The sequence below is a fragment of the Mchenga conophoros genome, linkage group LG22 (genome assembly GCF_057382185.1).
Source record: "Mchenga conophoros isolate Kocher_MC1m ecotype Shallow Benthic linkage group LG22, M_conophoros_male_GT1.1, whole genome shotgun sequence".
Taxonomy (NCBI): Eukaryota; Metazoa; Chordata; class Actinopteri; order Cichliformes; family Cichlidae; genus Mchenga; species Mchenga conophoros.
In genome coordinates this window covers 27,581,418-27,599,849 of record NC_140546.1, presented here as the reverse complement: position 1 = coordinate 27,599,849, position 18,432 = coordinate 27,581,418, and the positions used below count along the sequence as shown (strand labels likewise).

The following is an 18,432-nucleotide window of genomic DNA, read 5'->3' as shown; positions in this document are numbered from 1 at the left end:
TTAAGTTAATTATTTACCAGCCTGTCAAGAACCTTAGCTAAGATAGGGAGTTTGAAATTTTACCTGTAATTATTAACTATGTTCTGATACAAAACAGCTGAAGCCAGAATGGCTGTACAGCAGACAGTTTACAACAGTGAGGTGGATCAAGTTTACCTGAACACTCACTCCTTTTGTATAGTCAGTTTCACTTTCTTATTCTGGACAAAATCCCAGAGTACCGGGAGGAGCCCCCCGAGTAGACCTGGGACACGCTGGAGAAATGAAACCTATTGGCTGGCGTAGGAACAACTCAACATTTCCGTAGATAAGTTGGAGGAGGCAGTGACAAAGAGGTCACATCCTTCCTGCTGCTGCCCCTGTGACCCGAATTCAGATAAGCAGAAGAAAATAGCCCGATGTTTTATTGTTTTGTTATTTTAAATTTGAACTTTTATTGACCTTGTTGTCATGAATTTTACAAACAGCATGCATCATTCACAATGCATGGCACAATAATGGATTGCATTTATACAGCGCTTTTCTAGGCACCCAAAGCGCTTTACAATTCCACCACTCATTCACTCTCACATTCACACACTGGTGGAGGCAGCTACAGTTGTAGCCACAGCTGCCCTGGGGCAGACTGACAGAAGCGAGGCTGCCATATCGCACCATCGGCCCCTCTGGCCAACACCAGGAGGCGGTAGGTGAAGTGTCTTGCTCATCTGTAATGAGCATCCCAACTCCCTGAACCACGGTCGCCCTAGCACCACACCTTTCAGCCACAGTTTATTCGTTTTTCGGTTATTAATTTGGCTTATTTTAATAATATGCCCACATCTTGTGTAGTAACATGTTTTCGTATTATATTGGTTTATTTTCAGTATATTTCTTTGTTGTTGACTATTTGGAATATAACCTGTAATGTTGACAATGGATCATGTGAGGTACTGCACAGCATCATGATTCATTATTGAAGAATGTGATAAATAAATGCTTTGGTTTAGCGTTTTTGAGATTAAACAGTTCTCAGATTTAATTTATCTGAGTGTTTCTTAATTTTAGACTAGTCAGCTAGCATGTTTCCTGTTTATTTTTTATTTCTTTATTTTTAAACTAAAATTCTAATAAGCACGGTTATATAAGATAAAATCGACACACCTATGCATTTCCATGAAGTGGAGTTAACAACCTTTTCCTGTGAGGTCTTTAATCTGTCAGACCTATGATGAACTCACAGAAATGGACAACTCTCCAAATGGAGGATCTGGAACATGGAGAGTGGAATACGGAAACAAAAAAATGTACCATGTCGACCAATTTAAAAAAAAAAAAGTCAACACGTGGGATTTGGTTGTTTAGGAAGAGGGGAGAGTTTTGGGAGTGACGGTAACGGCAGCGAGACAGAGCGAGCGAGCGAGCGAGTTTTTAGATGTGGGAGATTTGTGACGTTTAGTGTGGAGTGTATACTTAGTGTGTTGTGTTGTCTTGTGTAGTTGTTCTGTTGTGTAGTCGTTGTTTTGTTTTGTGTGTCAGTGAGGGCACTAATGAATGTCACAGAGGCACATTTGCAACGTAAACACTGTCACTAAGTAGAAAACCAGCGGAATGATACACCTCCTGTTGTCAGGCCTGCAGGTTTATCCCTGTGCTGTTCTCCTGTTTTTACTGGCACACATCATTTGTGGGGCATCTTATTGCAACACCTGATTGTTCTCTCATTTGAGTTTTAGTAACATTTTTAAATGGTTGTACAAAATTTAAAAAAAGAAAAAACGGCAGGTCTATTGGCTGCATTTTTAGATAAATTGTTGTTTATGTTTCCAAAATGTGCATTTTATATTTGCATTTCAAGTTATAAAAATTTACTCAAGGTGGCTGTGGTTTTTTTTGTTTTTTTAACAGTAAAGAAATACTATTAGGATTTTAAGTTCTTTATGTGATTTCAGATCAGTAATACTAATGCAGTATGTCAGTGAAAAAAACAACTAAATTCAGTTGAGCTGAAAAGAAAGATACCAAACAAGGCAAGGGGAAAAAATAAAATGAAACAATTTGAGGGTGAAATACAAACATAAACTCAAAAGGAGTCAAAAATGGCCGGTTGTATTTCAGACCTCAGAGGGTTCATCCAACAAATCGTGAAAAATTAGGTTTAAATTTTTGTTCATGACAGTGCAGATTTCTGACATTTTGTGTAATTTAAGCTGTAACAATGTGATTGTTTTCTAACAAAAAACTGTGTGAAACTTAAGTTAGACTTGTGTTTGTAAATGAACCGCCCCATGTTGTGTAGCTTTCTGGATTTTATACTTATTGGGCTACATATTTATTTATTATATAGGCTATACAGTACATAAGATCCAAACTCACATGTTTTATGTAACTAAAGTGTGTAATTATGTGGGCTACAGACAATAATCAAGTTATAGACTGTATTTATATGAAAAATGTGTATACTTACTGCATTTGAATTATTTTAACCATATGTAACCACCTGCACATGTGTTTGAAAAAAAAAAAAAAAAAAAAAGGCTTTGATTTTGCCACCCCATTTGATTTCTTTGCCACCCTCATGCCACCCTAAGAAAATTTCTCTAGATCCGCCCCTGCTGCTACCGTCACACCCCGTTTACAGACACTGCAGTTAATCTACCCGTGGGCACGCACTGCACATAATTCGGGTCTCAGCACAGCTGGGAATCAGCGCTATGCATGACCTGCAATCTGGGACATAAAGGGAAGTGGCACAAACAAAAAAACTAAAACAAGAAAGGTTATTCCGCCCTTACACAACTCACTCTCAGTCATTAACCGCCTTTACGGCTGGACGTACTAACTAAAACAAAATTACAAATCAATCAAGAGAATAAAAAAAAAAAAAAAAAAAAAAGGACAGCAGAGACAGCACAACAACAGCTGAAAAACACAAACAACATTATCGATTAAAATGTTACCCAATAAAATATGAGTTTTATTAAACCATTCAAAAATCACAAAACTTAAAACAAACACTCAACATACCTACAATATTGATCGGTTTCCCTGCGCGCAGTCGATCTAGACCTTGATCAATTCCTCCATTAAAACTCGAAACTAAAAAAAAGTCCAACAACACGCATTAAAAATGGGCACCTACAATAATAATTGATCCAAACAAAATGGTAAAAGTTTCTTACCGAACTATATACCCACTCGCACCCGAGTGAGTTAATCACCTCTGGAATTTCCCACAGAAGAGCGCTAACCTCACCCCTCACACCCACTACCTTTTCAAAGCTCCTCTGCTAATCACCTGGCAGAGAGCAGCAAACTGCCAGGTGACACTTGTTACATTCATAAGAACAAGAATAATTTAAGGAGAAGGGAATTATTTCAAAGAGACTCGGGGAGCATAGTTTTTTGCTGATATTTTTACATTTTTGAAAGAGACAGGAATTTTAATAAGAAAATAACGGTGGTACTGTAGGTTTTGATAAAAATTACAATCTAGTACGTGGCGCTAATGCACCTAGAATTTGTTTGCCAACCGCCATGAAACTGAAGAAGAAGAAGGAAAATTACGCCGCTCCATACGTCACAGTGAGGGCGCCGGAAATGTAGTTTTTGGAGGCAGACTCGTCTGACGTTGTGGCGGTAAGTTAGTCTGTGCTGCACCAGACCATGCCCGTTATCGTGTGGGTACCGAGAACGGACAAGAAGGCCTGCTGCCCCGTGCACTCTTGAGCTGGATCACCCTCGCGGCCCACGGACCTCTGGGGCTAACGTTAGCAGCTAGCCGGCGGGAGGCGGGACGAAGAGCCGAAGCGGCTAAAACAGGTAAACGCAGGTGAATTCAGGTAGTTTACCACGGTGGCTACTGGTTCCTTGTCTGCCCATTCCTCTGCTGGTTCAGGTCTCATGTCTCTCGGTCTTTAACAGCATGTTCACACCGACAGGAGCTGCGAACAGAAGCAGCTAACCTTTTAGATTTGCTAAAGGAGGTCCACCCTGCTTGCCTGCACCAGGGTCTCCTTCTGAGGCTCAGTTCAAAAAGAACTGTTGTTAATCTTCTGATCTTGTTTGCTGTGATTGGTCAACTCTTGGAAGCCTGCTGAGGGGCGGGAGTTACAGCTTGGGTGTCCCTTCAATACTTTTTATTCTCATCTGTATAAGTTGTTTGAGTCTGATGTCACTGTTTCAGAGGTCATGTTTCTGCACGATGAACTCGGGCCGAAAGTGTCTTAAACTCAGCCTGTCCGGCCCAGCTCCTGCCGTCACTGCTACTACACTGCTGCAGTTCGCCTCCCATGATGCTTTGCTACAGGAGAAGGAGGAGGAGCAGCGTTACCAGCTGGCGGAGGAAGACACCACTGACTCCAGACTCGTCATCACCATGGGTAATGCACACACATGCACATACGCTGGTGGCTTTGTGAGGACCCGTGTCTCTGATGGACCGATCTCTCCATCAGAGGACAGCCAGGAGGAGATGAAGGCTGCCAAGAAGAAGGCCGCCAGAAGGAGGAAGAGGAAACTGGCTGAGGAGGAGGAGCCAAGGGATGGGGCCTCAGAGAGTGAGGAGGAGGCAGGAGTGGAGGTGGAGATTGACAGACAGCTGGATCAGTCACTGGAGACAAAGTCCAAACAGCACAACCTGACCACAGTGAACGTGAAAAACATCATCCACGTGAGTGCCTCCACCCACATGCCTGGAGAGGGTGTGATCACGATTTTTGATTGAATTCAGGTTTTTAAGCCTACTGTCTTTGAAGCAGTTTAATTTGAAGTATTTGTCCATGAAGTGTCATGTGACTTACCCTTTAATGACTTGGAGTAGGATGCCTGTTAGATGGTAACGGCTTATTAAAGAATACTGTCAGTCTTTGACAGTCTTTAGTACATTCAGTTCTCTGAGGTTACTCTGAGCTCTTTTAAAGATATGAAGTGTAACAAACTCAAAGGCTTTCAACAAGAATATGGGAAACTTACAGTTTAAACGTTGGCCTTTGACCCACAGGAAGTGATCACCAATGAGCATGTGGTGGCCATGATGAAAGCTGCCATTAATGAGACTGAGGCTGTCCCTCCATTTGTGAGTCTATCATCCAATCAAAATCAATCATTCACTGCCATCACGTGAGTCCTGACCCTGCTTACAGACTTTCTTTCTTTTCTGCAGGAGCCCAAAATGACTCGATCTAAGCTGAAGGAGGTGGTGGAGAAAGGCGTAGTGAGTCCACTTACAGCAGCCCACACACACACACACACACACACACACACACACACACACACACACACACACACACAGAGCACTCTGAACTTTTTGTTTTCTGTCAGGTGATTCCAACCTGGACCATCTCGCCCATCAAGAAAACCAGTGACATCGTCAAGGTAAAGGTCAAAGGTCAAACCTGAAATCCTGACTGCAATCTTTATAAAGTCTTCAGTTAAGTGTAACTTTTTAAAATCATCTGAAAAACATTTGAATCCCTGCATTTTTTCGAAATGTTTTAAAATGACGTAAAAGCTTTTAATGGCATTTTGTCAGCATTTGACTTGAATTCAATTTTTAACACCGTAAAGTGTTTTTTAATCATTTTAAAATTTTCATTGGCATTTTTCATTTATTTAATTTGGAGAAATAGCCATCAAATTAATTCAATTACACATTAATTCAGTTCTTAAATGTTAAACAATTCAGATTTAAAATTCTTATTTTATTTTAGTTCCATCTCTAGATATTAAAAACATTTGAAACTAACATAAAATTAAAAAAATGAGTTTGTAATTTTTTCTTTTTTTTAAGTAGATTATGTAATTGTTTTAATTTTTAATGTTAGTATTTTTAAAAATATATATTTTTAACTGTGTTCTTGACGATTTGTAAAAATATACAAACTGCTTTTATACCTTTCTTCATTTTCTCTTGATGAGCTTCATGAGGTAGTCATCTGAAATGGTTTTCCAACAGTCTTGAAGGAGTTCCCAGAGATATTGAGCACTTATTGGCCGTTTTGCCTTCACTCTGTGATCTATCTTGTCCCAAACTATCTCGATTGGGCTTAAGTCGGGTGACTGCGGAGGTCAGGCCATGGCGCAGCAGTCCATCACTCTCCATCTTGGTCAAATAGCCCCAACACAGCCTGGAGGTGTGTTTGGTGTCATTGTCCTGTTGAAAAATAAATGGTAGTCCAACTAAACATAAACTGGATCGGGTGGCATGTCGCTGCAGGATGCCGTGGTAGCCATGTGTGCCTTCAATTTTGAATAAATCTCCAACAGTGTCACCAGCAAAGCACCCCCACCTCACACACATCACTCCTCTTCCTCCATGTTTTACGATTGGAACAATGCATGTAGAGACCATTCGTTCACCTTTTCTGTGTCGGATGAGAAAGACACGGCGGGTGGAACCAAAGATCTCAAATTTAGACTCATCAGACCAAAGCACAGATTTCCACTGGTCTGATGTCCATTCCTTGTATTTCTTGGCCCAAACAAATCTCTTCTGCTTGTTGCTTTTTCTTAGTAGTAGTTTCTTAGCAGCTATTTGACCATAAAGGCCTGATTCACGTAGTCTCCTCTGACCAGTTGATGTACAGATGTGTCTGCTACTGGAACTCTATGTGGCATTTATCCTGGACTCTAATCTGAGGTGCTGTTAACTTGCGATTTCTAAGGCTGGTGACTCGGATGAATTTATCCTCAGCAGCGGTCGTTGTGTGTGCCAGTTTCATCGTAGGGTTTCGTGGTTTTTGCCACTGCACTTGGGGACACATTCAAAATGTTAGCAATTTTCCAGAGTGACTGACCTTCAACTCTTAAAGTAATGATGGACTGTCGTTTCTCTTTACTTAGCTGATCGGTTCTTGCCCTTATATGAATTCTAATAGTTGTCAAATAGTTATGTCCGCTGAGTACCAACCTGACTTGTGCACAATAACACAGTTGGGGACCATCGGTTGTAAGAAGACAATAAATGTCACAAATGAACCCTGAAAAGGCTCACCTGTGGGGAAAACTATTTCAGGTGACTACTCGTGAAGCTCATTGAGAGAATGCCAAGGGTTTGCAGCGCTGTCAACAAAGTTTGTGTCTAACTTTCTGGAATCTAAACTATAAGGCATATTTAGAGTTATTTATTTTGTTTTGCTACATTTCTATATATCCTGCTTTATATATTTGATATCTTCAGTTTGCAGTTATAATGTAGAAAGTAGTTCAAATAAGCAAAACCATTAAATGACAAGGTGTGTCCAAACTTTTAACTGGTAGTGTATATCTGACCTGACTTTTAGTCAGAGTATGAACAGTTTTAAAGCAGGTTAGCAATTTAAAAATAATTAAAAGTAAAAAGAGGCATTTTTAAAGTCCTTTTTTCTCCAACTCTAGTGTTTTTGTAGTAGTCATAAAATGTGATTCTTATTTCTCTGCTGAACGCTGAGACTAACGCTGTAGGATGTGTGTGACCTCCTTTGTTTTCTGTGTGGAATTACAGTGTCAATGAAGTTTCAGCTACATGTGTCTGTCTTCAGGCTCCGCAGTTTGTCGACATCCCTCTGGCTGAGGAAGACTCCTCTGATGACGAGTACCATCCCGAGGAGGAGGAGGAGGACGAGACGGCTGAAGACGTGAGGCTCCAAGCGTCTGCAGCGTGCTGTGATGTTGATGATGACTGGCTACTGATTTTTCATTGGTTGTGTGTCTTTGTAGACGTTCCAGGAGAGTGACATGGAGAGCACAGCTTCGTCTCCTCGAGGGACTCGGCTGCCCCGAGCTGAGGAGGACAGCTCCAGCCCATGGCAGGTCCTCAGAGTGTGATCATCGCTGTCAGTCTGCTGATCAGTCAGAGCTTTAGAAGTGAAAATGTGTGAAACAATCAGTGTTGTCTGGTCCCTCAAACGTCAGATTGTTAGAAATGAACAAATTCAAAAACTTTATTGATGACCAAATGGCAAAACTACTGATCAAATTATTTCTGTTGATCCAATGGTAAAACATGGAGATTTGAGTGAAAACAGGAATATTCCGCAGTTTTAAACACACCGGTTTATGAAACCTGAGTATAAAACATTGTTTTTATTTGCTGATTTCCCTAAAAGCTCTGAGTTTACTTTTTTCTGAACCTGTGAATGGGACACTGTCTACCTCAGGGGTCTCAAACTCCAGTCCTTGAGAGCTTCTGTCCTGCAAATGTTAGATGCATTCTTGGTCCAACACACCTGAATCAAATTAAGGGCTTTGCCAAACTTGATGGCATGCTGAAGAAGTAGCTCAACCATTTGATTCAACTGTGTTGGAGTAGGGATGCATCTAAAAGCTGCAGCACAGTAGCTCTCGAGGACTGGAGCTGGAGAGCCCTGGCCTACCTAAACTTTAAAGCCTGCTTCCTGTCTTCCATCCTATCAGAAGTCGCGGAGTCGGTCCAGACTTGTGAGGGCAAGGTCTGTTTCCATGGGGCCGCCCCCTCCCCCCAAAGCTCCACTTCCTAAACCTGTGACTGACAGGACCTTCCTGGAGAAGCTTCATGCTGTGGAGGAGGAGCTGGCTGTTTGTATGGAGCCCTATCAGGTAACCATGGAGACAATCTGGTCATGTGATGCATCAATATACGATAACGATATAGATCAAAGCGACAGATCATTATGGATCATCTGTGTCGTCAGCCTCTGTCTGAGTCGGAGGATGAGGCCGGTCTCATGGCGTCTCGGACTCGGTCCAAACGTCCTCTCAGGGATGTCCCGCTGGGCCGGCTGGAGGCAGAACTCCAAGCTCCTGACATCACACCTGATATGTACGACTCTAGCTCCACCCACGAGGACAGGGAGTGGACCGATTGGCTGAGAGGGCTGATGAGCTCAGACATGGACAATGAAGGTGAGGGTTCATAACAGAGCAGGGATTAGAGTTCTGACTGGACTCAAACTGATCAAGAATCTTTTTCTGACAGAGGAGTGTGATGACGAGGATGATCCAGAGTACAACTTCCTGGCTGACATTGACGAGCCCGATGTAGAGGATTACCGTGATGACAAGGCTGTCCGCATCACCAGTAAGTACACAAACACACATGTGTTCAGATTTTCCCTGCATTTACAAAGGAGCTGCTCAGTCATCTGTTTAAACTCAGTGCACACGTTCGGGAGGGTGCCTCAGGTGATCAGCCGTAATATCTGAGAAATCAGTAATCAGTGGGCGGCTAACAATCAAAGGTCCATGGATTTTAAATTTTTTTTATTGTATTTTTTTTTCCTCTCCTCTCCTCCGGTCTACCCTCACACACACACACACACTCTGATGGATGCATCAAGGGTGCATCCATAACATGGCCAATATTAAATGTATCATAAGCGAGCAATAAATGTGATTAATACCTGCTGAAGATGATAATTTGTGTTTATGTCCTCAGAAAAGGAGGTGAACGAGCTGATGGAGGAGCTCTTTGAGACGGTATAAAACACCTTCAGGTTACCTGTCTCTTCACCTGTCTCCTCAGTGTCTCTTCACCTGTCTCCTCAGTGTCTCTTCACCTGTCTCCTCAGTGTCTCTTCACCTGTCTCCTCAGTGTCTCCTCACCTGTCTCCTCACCTTTCTGTGTGTCTCAGCTGAAAGAGGACCTGGCTGGACAGGAAGTGGATGATGAAGGCCATGAGGAAGAGGAAGAGCCACAGGAGGAAGCACAAACATTTCAGATCCACACACCTGAGGAGCAGCAGGACAGGTGCGTAACTAACACACGCACACAGTCGGGTATTCATATATTGTGGGGACATCTAATTGACATGCTTTCACTAGCAACGAACCCTGACCATCAAAAATGAATGCCTAAACCTAACCTAACCATAACACAGTTGTAACCGTGACATTCCCTAAAAGGCCTTCAAACTTGTGGGTACTGGGATTTTGGTCCGCATGAGGGCTGTTGGTCCCCACAAGTATAGTAAACTTCCAATGTTTTGGTCCCCACAAAGACATGAATACATGCTCACACACACAGATACATCACTGTCTGTGTGTTTTCACATCAGAGAGTGTCCTGATGATGAGGCTGAGGATGGACCAATCGCAGAGCTGCGCACGGTGAAGCAGCAGCTGGCATTGATAAGAAGGAAACAGCTGACTGGAGTGCCACATGACACGCACACAGAGCTGATCGTGTACAAGTTGAACGCTGAGCAGAGGAAATGCCTGCAGCAGCAGCTCCAACAGGTAAACTCTACTCTTTCAGCATGGCGGCTGAGAGCTCTTACCATGCTTTTACCATGATAACAGCAACTGAACTCACCTGTCGTCTTTCTTTCAGCATGTCCAGCTACTTACTCAGGTTTACCTGCTGACCTCACTTGTGCCCAGACTGCACAGCGAAGCGGAGACCTGCCGGCAGTTCCTGGTAACTCACCTGGATGTGTTGTGATGTACTTCCTGTTGTTAATGCACCCATTGAAGCTCACTTCCTGTCTTTCAGTGTGAGGTAGACCTGCTGGCGCAGCGGGCCGAGCTGATTGGTTTGTTGGCTCTTCCTGGTTTCTGTAGTGTCTTCAGAGCATCCAACCTGCAGATGGCGCTGCAGCTGCTGGATGAGCTGCGTCAGGCTCCCATCAGCTACCGGCCACAGCTTCGCCCCCGTGATGCCCGGGGACGGAGTGAGTACAGGTGGGGGCGGGGCTTCCTGATTGATTGACTTGAAACTTTGATTGAAACTTGTTTTTACATGCTAACAGTGCGCTGCTTCCCCGTCATGCCGGCTGAGCTTGCCTGGCTCTTTGCCACACGGCCCGTCTTCATGTACCCGGAGCTGCTGCCTTGTGCTAGCCTAGATCCCGCGCTGTACTGCCCCCGGAGGACAGCAGCCTTCACTCCGGCTGAGGACTGGTGAGCACACACTCACTGTAACACAAAGAGGCCTGAGAAAAACCTTCACCATGCCCTTAGTGTGTGTGTGTGTGCGTGTGTGTGTGTGTGTTTCAGTCTGTTGGTGCTCGGCCTCAGGAATATGGAAGGGTCATGTGACCCACCCAAACTGGTGTCCCAGTTCCTGCTGAGGAAATCTCTGGTTCAGGTTCGACGAAGGATCCTGCAGTGCTGCCGGCCAGGTTTTCCTGACAACGTTGTCAAGGTAACGCAGACATACATACACATACATGGTGCGTCCCAATTCATGGGTTGCATCCTTCCAAGCACCTGGCCTTTTGAAAGCGAAAATTATGTATGTTTTTTAATTAGATTTTTTTGGTTTGTGAAGTATCTGAGGCTAAGACCACAGGACTGTAAATACAATATTGTTGGGCTTAATTTCTGTACCCAACAGTAATTTTAACATTAACTAGTTAGCTAATGTTGTTAATGAGACTAGTGTCATTTCAGTTTGGTCATGTAAATATAACATGGCCAATATTAAATGTATTGCATTTAATTAAAAATGTACAGCAGTGAACTTTAACTCTGTTTCAAATAAGAGAGACAAATATTGTTCTTTTAATATATTGGCAATACCAAATTTGTCTGAAAGCTTATTTATATGGGTAAAAAGACAATTTACGAGTTGTGATAACTATGTGTTTGTTAGATAAAATGAAGAGTAGATTGATTTATCGATTTGTCAATTTTGTGAAAAATTTATTTTGATTTTGAGAAAATCATCCCATAACTGTTTTAAGTCATATTGAATAGATATCAGAGCCTTAAACAGACTGACCTGGCAAAAATGATTAAAAAAAACATAACATCCTTATAAATTATAGCACTATACATCAACTTATCCCAAAATACATAAAGCATATAAACATCTACAGCAATATAATTCAACAAACAGCAGTACTACTAATCCAAAACACTCCATGTTTCATATTACTGAAAGAAACACAGACTTTTATTTTCAGGTGCATTCTGCTGCTGATATTTGCGTATTTTAAGTTTCTGAATATAGAACTTTTTACTGCCTTTCATAGTTTTTACTTGAGCGCCCTGAGTATTTTCTTCCACACTGAAAACACTTTGATAGATTTAATGATGACTTTATCTAATAAGAGTGATTTAGGACAGATAATTAGTTATTTTAAGCTTTTTTTTTTTTTTTAAGTAGTCCCTCTCATAGAGAGAACAGTCTGTCTGTTCTCTTCATCTCTCAGCTGGTGCTGGCCCTTCCTCACACACTGCTGAATTTGTCCTGTATCATCAAGGGTGGAAAGCCTCGGTCTCAATCAGCTGTCCCTCAGAGATGATCGCAGATGATCTGAACACTTGCAGTTGTCAAACATGGAAATCAAATGTGTGCAAAGCTACAGGATTAAAACACAAATTTAACATAGCAGCTCATTTAAAAAAAACACAGACACCACCAAACGGAGCCAGCAAAATAACCAAACTAACATTAACAGTGCTGTGAATCCTGCTAGTACTGTGATATTCAGGTTTGAATATCACAATTTCTGTAAAATTAAAGTCAATTTTTGAACAATATGCCTTTTAGAGTAAAGGCTTTAAAAGCAAGTGGAACCTCACTAGTACTAACATCACTAATGTCACATAACTTTGCCGACATGTAGCTAAAAGTAATGTTTTCATGTTCTTCAGTATTAGAACATTTGTGTTGCTGCATAAATGAGTACTTATTTAAAAAGTTTATTCTTCGACCGCTCCACTTGAGCTGTCCATTATTTTTTCGAAAAATGATCTGCTTTATCACACCTCTGTACATAAAAACACACAGTCCATCTGTCTGTCTTCTGCAGACCTTCAGGTACCAGCGGCGGGTTCTCCCAATGCCAGTGGCATGTCGTCCCGTGAATTTAGCAGACTGGCGACCTCCTGTGGAGAGAGAGGAGAGCGTCATGCCTCTGTGGCTGCTGGTAGGAAGGCTGCTTGTGTTTCCTTTGTTCCTCTCTGCATTTTTCCTGCCCGTCTTCTCTTCATGGAAAACTAGTTCCAGAATAAGCACTGATGACATGGTGTCAAACAGTTGACCGAGGAGACCCAGGTGACACTGGAGAGATGAAGCAGGTGCCCAGGGGAGGTCTGGGAGTCTCTGCTTAGACTGCTGCTCCATGGAATGGATTATAAGAGAAGAGGGAAATAGCAAACGTAGTTAACTGGTCAGTAATCAGCCTTGTGGTCCTCCCACTGTCTCCTCGGTGTTATCGTGCAGCTCAGGAACCAGTTCCCCATCAGCTGCAGGTTTTCCCGCTGTTGCAGTGTCTCCCTCTGTGTAATCTGAGAAGCACTAGTTCTGATAGGTATGAGGTTCACTTAGAGGTCATAAAAACGAACGGTATTTTAGATTCTGAAGAAAGGATGTGATGAGGATTAGCTGATGCTGCTGACACAGACCGTTTGTGATGGAAACAAAACCAACTGTGACCTTTGAACTTTTAGCAAACCAAGCAGAGAAGTTCCACACTTTATTTCACACTAGATCCTCCTGCAAAAATAGAATATTTTCTTTGAACTACCAAAAAATCTGTTTTGTAATTGGAGCGTTTCTGTGACTTATTGCAGCAACTTTTCCTTTTCTAATGTGGAATCTTGACACACTTTGTTGAAACTGCAATTGTGTTTGTTGGGATGCCTCAGCGATTAAGAATGTGCTTAGGCTGATTTTACAGTGAATCAGAAGAGAACACTGCTTTCATGTGTGTAGTTTGAAGTCTGAGTATGTATGTGTGTATGTGCATATATAAAACCATCTCTTTTCTGTCTTCAGCGCTCTCTCCCCGTCATCTACCCAATCATTAGGCACTATAATAGCTCCGCCTCAAACATCCCAACCCCCTCCAGCTCCTACAGCGTCCCCCCTGGGACCCGATACCCACCCCGCCTCCCTCAGAACCTGGACTTCAGACGGATCGGCTTTGTATTGCTGAATCAAAACCACAACCCCCCTCATCCCCCTGACTCTGCCCCCTCCGCTCCCACTCCTCCTCGAGTCCTCCTTCACCGCCTGCTCCTGACCAGGACCGATTCCCCCACTGACATTTGCACTGCCACTGTGTCCATGGCAACCAGAGATCAAATTAGACGATACAGTCAGAAACTTGCAGCCCTGAGGAGGGGGAGGGAACACAAATCCTTTACACCTCCTTCCTGCGATGACCCCACCTCCCATCAGGTGACAGGGGATGATGTCATCAGAACTGATGAAGAGGAGGAGGAAGAGGGCGACATCATCCTGGTTCTGTCTGAATCTTCACCCAGTGCTGCAGGAAGTGTTGCTGTCAGTGACGATGTGCAGGAGGTGGGGTCAGAGAGTAAACAGGACGGAATCTTGACACCACCTAGAGGAGCAGAAGAAGACAGTGGTGATCCTGATGAAGATGGAGACAGAAAAACTCAGCAGGTGAAACCTTTAGTGGCCAAAGTCAGCTCTCAGTCAATCAACCAATTAATATCTGCAGATATCTGACTTCCTGTTTGGTTTCAGCCACTGTCAGAAGAAAGTGATGAAGATGATCAGAGAGAGTCAGAAGACGTGCTGTTCGCTCATGATTATCTCTACAGGGTGAGGCTTTAATTCTGGAATTGAATTGTATTTAGCAAGATTGTGTAACCGCAGTTGTTTGTATTTCCTGTTACCTGGTCAGGTTTATGAGGCGGTGCAGATGTATCCGGGCTTGTGGGAGGAACTGATGTGTGTGTTGGACGAGTTCTCAACTGCTGCAGTTGATGTCCTGTATGACAGAATAAGCAGCGTTCTGCGGCCGTGGCCTCAGCTGCTCAGAGACTTTGCCGCCTTCCTGAACCGCAGACAAGCTCGCCGCTGTGGCCTGGTGGGTGACATCACTGTGACCTCGCAGAGGTGTGCTGTGACTTAGGTGCAACTCATCAGCTCTCTTCATCTCCGCAGCTTCTGGAGCAGCAGCTATTTGAACGCAGTCGAGTGTTTCTATGGAAACTGAGATGGAGCCTGGGAGAAAGCTCCTCACTCTACCAACAGGTGGTGTCAGTACTGCAAGGAAGCTCTGCCCCTTTACCTGAGGACATAAACAAGGTAAGGTAGATGACATTTGACCCCTCAGCTGATCTGACCTGAGGAAATCTGTCAATTAAATCTGTCTTCTACTGATAAAATAATTAAACACTGATTATTTTCCTCCGGAATGATGGGTTTATCAAGTTATTGATAAAAAATGGAACAGAGAGAGACCGAAGTCTGATCCTCTCTTTGTTTTGTCAGCTCTCTTCTTTGCTCTGCCATCATCCTGACCTGCAGCAGGAACTCCGCCAGTTCTACCAAGAGTTCCACACCACAAACTCTGCTGCCCAGAGTTCCCCTGACGGGAACCAAGGCACCGACAGAGAGGAACAGGATGAGGGGCAGCGGCAAGCGGTTTGTGCCAAAAACATCACTTTGACAGCCACTGGGGAGAAAGTCGTCATGTGGACACGGTCAGAGAAAACACTAAAGAAACATTATAACGATGAAACATCATTTCAAGGTTCTGAAACTACTAGAGACAAAAAACTCCAGTGTCCTGAAAAAGTGTTGGCAGGCATTATTCAGATGTTGTAGAAAATATCAGAAAGTCATCAATAAGTGTTGCACCAGCCACAATCATACATTCAAAATCTGTGTTGCATAAAACATTACACACCCTGCAAATGTTCACGTGCTCTGGAAACGTGTTCTAAGATAAGATAAGATAAGATAACCTTTATTAGTCCCACACGTGGGAAATTTGTTTTGTCACAGCAGGAAGTGGACAGTGCAAAAGTTATGACGCAAAAATTAGAATACAATAAGAATAAATACAGTACACAACTGTACAGAATAGAATAAAATAATATACTATATACAGTAGAATAAAATAGAATAAAAATATACAATAAGATAAAAATAGAATACGAATGCTATATACAACTGAGTAAAAATACAACGATGCCAGAAAAGATTATTGCACTTAGTGTTATTGCACATGTGTGGATGTGTGTGTTTGTTCAGTTAAAGTCTTTGTTGTGGAGTCTGACAGCAGTGGGGAGGAAAGACCTGCGAAATCTCTCCGTCCCACACCGTGGGTGCCGCAGTCTCCCACTGAAGGAGCTGCTCAGTGCTGTCACAGTCTGCTGCATGGGGTGGGAGACGTTGTCCAACAGGGATGACAGCTTAGCCGCCATTCTCCTGTCACTCACCACCTCCACTGGGTCCAGAGGGCATCCTAGAACAGAGCTGGCCCTTCGGATCACCCTGTTCAGTCTCTTTAATATTCATTAAATGCTCCATAAAAAATCCTTAAGGAATAAAAATGAGACGGAACATCTGTAAACCCAAAAAATAAAACTTCTGTAGCATACATCTTCTAGTAGCAAAGACATTTGTATTGTATAAAACTGTAAATGTTGTAGAAATGTTTCATTTGAAATGTTCTACAAACATAAACGCTGATCTTGAAACATTATGAAAATAAAATGAATTTAAGCATCGAAGCTTTCAGAGCCAGATGTTTTAAGATGATTCTAAAAGTAGCATAAGAAAAGAGGAAAAACTAACTCTGATTGTTCCTGTTCCAGCGAGGTGGACCGAGCTATCCTGACTGCCTGTCAGGAGAGGGGAGCCACCTGGAAAACGTTTAGACAGGTGTCTACCCACCTGGGAAACAAGACTGCCCAACAGGTGAGATGAGGCAACGCCTCAGCATGCAAGTGTAGAGCTCTGAGCTCTGTGTTTTTCTTCTAAGTATTAAATCCGATGTTTTCTACAGGTACGCCTTCGGTTCCTCGACCTGATGAAGCTTTTCCACTCTGCAAAGTCCACTTCCTGTTCCTTTGAGGCACAGCCAATGAGCAGGCAAGATGCTCCAGACTGAGTCCTTGACCAGTTAGAGACCTGCAAATAGACTACAGAGTCCAAAATGATGCGAATCCACCGCTGTCCGACTTTGAGAATCCAGAGGAGTTTATTTAGATGAAAGAATGGAGTCTTGCAGGAGGCGCTCTGCTCACCTCTGCCAGACTGTTTAGAGAACGTGTCTAGAATGTGTTGAGACGAGAGGATCAAAGAGTTCCATTCTAGATCAGAGATGATGAATGATTCAGGATACATGTGAACCTCCTTGGCCGGCCTTTGGTTCTGGACTTTAGGTTTAGAGACTTAGCTGTGGATTTAAAATCTAGAACCAGTTAAAAGTTCTACAGCCTCAGGATAACACCCCCCTTCTACAATCTGGGTGATGATGGATTCTTCAGACCTTTTTTCTCTGGAGCAGATTTGAGGCTGATCAAAGAGTTCATTTACAGGACTGTAGCTTACTGTGAAAGAGTTCAGAGACACTTGCTGTTTATACTTCAACTCCGATTTGTTGACCAATCAGAGCAGAGCTTTATTTAAAAAATATTTATCATTAATTTATCTCCTCTAGAGAGGGAGGGGCCTCTGTGGTCACATAATACAAAGAAGGAAAGTAGAAACCAGCTCCTGTTGGCTTAAACTGGGTCATGTGACCTTGGTGAGGGGCCTGTCTTCTGGTTTCCCATTATGCTCTGCGTTGAGGACACCTCATCACTCCCATGATTCCATGCTCTCATGTTGGTGAAGGAGACATTGTGTGAAGGTTTTGTACAAATGTTTATTCACATTGAATGAAAATAACTCATTAAAATTTTTTTACTCCTTAAAAGTGTTTGTAAACAAAGTGTTTGTTTGTGAAGGCTAAAGAAAGAAATCTTTAAGCTTTAGGGAGGAAAGAGAGTACTGATATAATGAATTGCCCCCTCTATTGGAGAAATGAAAAGAGCTCTGGGTAGCACCAGGATAGTGCTCCAGGGAACGATGAGGTATGTTATATTATATTGAAACATTTAAGTAATGTAGCGTTAAATAAATTGTTAATGTTATTTAATAAGATATGACAAGTAGGGCTCTTGCCATATAGATGCAAAAAGGCAATAATTATGCCAATAAAGAAACCTGGAAAAGGCCATAGTAATTTTTAATCAAGAAATATAACAGCGCCTTATCAGAGTAGTTTTCGTAGCAATGGATCCTCTTTTATGTCTGGAAGATGATATTAATAAAGTGAAAGGTGTGCTCTAAAGTGCTATACAGACAATACAATATAAATAAATGCAGTAAGGGAGTCCTCTTCCTTACACCACCCCTATGAGCAAGCACTTGGCAAGGAAAAACTCCCTTTTAACAGGGAGAAACCTCCGGCAGAACCAGGCTCAGTGAGGGGAGGTCTCCTGCCACAACCTGTGTTAAATGACAAATAGTTGAAAGTGTAGCAAATTTTTTGAAAGGAGGTTTGTAAATTATGGAACATTATGAAGCTACCCCAAAAGGTGGAGTCTGTTCATCTGGACATAGCGTTTTCAGTGGGAGGCGTTTTCTCCCACTGAAAACGCCTCCCACTGAAAACGCTACGTCCAGATGAACAGACTCCACATTTCGGGACTGACTTACCTGGATGATTGTGCATGCATTAAGTAATTGTGAAGATAATTATTCTGTTTCTGATTCACTGCTTATGCAGCAAAAGA

At 42.7% G+C, this 18,432-nt stretch overlaps 1 protein-coding gene across 2 annotated transcripts; it reads left to right on the top strand.

Annotated features, from left to right (window-relative positions):
- The first annotated feature begins 3,283 nt into the window (after positions 1–3,283).
- gon4la (gon-4 like a) lies at positions 3,284–17,570 on the top strand. 2 transcript variants are annotated; one of them, XM_085261309.1, is made up of 26 exons: positions 3,285–3,801; positions 4,166–4,361; positions 4,437–4,651; positions 4,982–5,056; positions 5,144–5,194; positions 5,302–5,355; positions 7,500–7,595; positions 7,678–7,770; positions 8,374–8,535; positions 8,631–8,841; positions 8,915–9,016; positions 9,374–9,414; positions 9,570–9,685; positions 9,993–10,173; positions 10,268–10,354; positions 10,430–10,607; positions 10,686–10,836; positions 10,933–11,080; positions 12,696–12,812; positions 13,664–14,296; positions 14,381–14,458; positions 14,541–14,726; positions 14,804–14,947; positions 15,134–15,345; positions 16,465–16,567; positions 16,656–17,570. In XM_085261309.1, the coding sequence occupies exons 2-26, from the start codon at positions 4,184–4,186 to the stop codon at positions 16,758–16,760; spliced, it is 3,717 nt and encodes a 1,238-aa protein (XP_085117435.1). In that variant the 5' UTR covers positions 3,285–3,801; positions 4,166–4,183; the 3' UTR covers positions 16,761–17,570. The 2 variants fall into 2 exon arrangements, with proteins under 2 accessions (XP_085117434.1, XP_085117435.1); XM_085261308.1 differs by having other exon boundaries at positions 3,284–4,361.
- The last annotated feature ends 862 nt before the right edge of the window (positions 17,571–18,432 follow it).

Coding starts and splice junctions, on each gene's coding strand:
- gon4la (XM_085261308.1), top strand. CDS start 4,151: ATGTCACTGTTTCAGAGGTCATGTTTCTGCACGATGAACTCGGGCCGA. Junction 5,356..7,499: donor AAACCAGTGACATCGTCAAG/GTAAAGGTCAAA, acceptor GTCTGTCTTCAG/GCTCCGCAGTTTGTCGACAT. Junction 15,346..16,464: donor AAAGTCGTCATGTGGACACG/GTCAGAGAAAAC, acceptor TTCCTGTTCCAG/CGAGGTGGACCGAGCTATCC.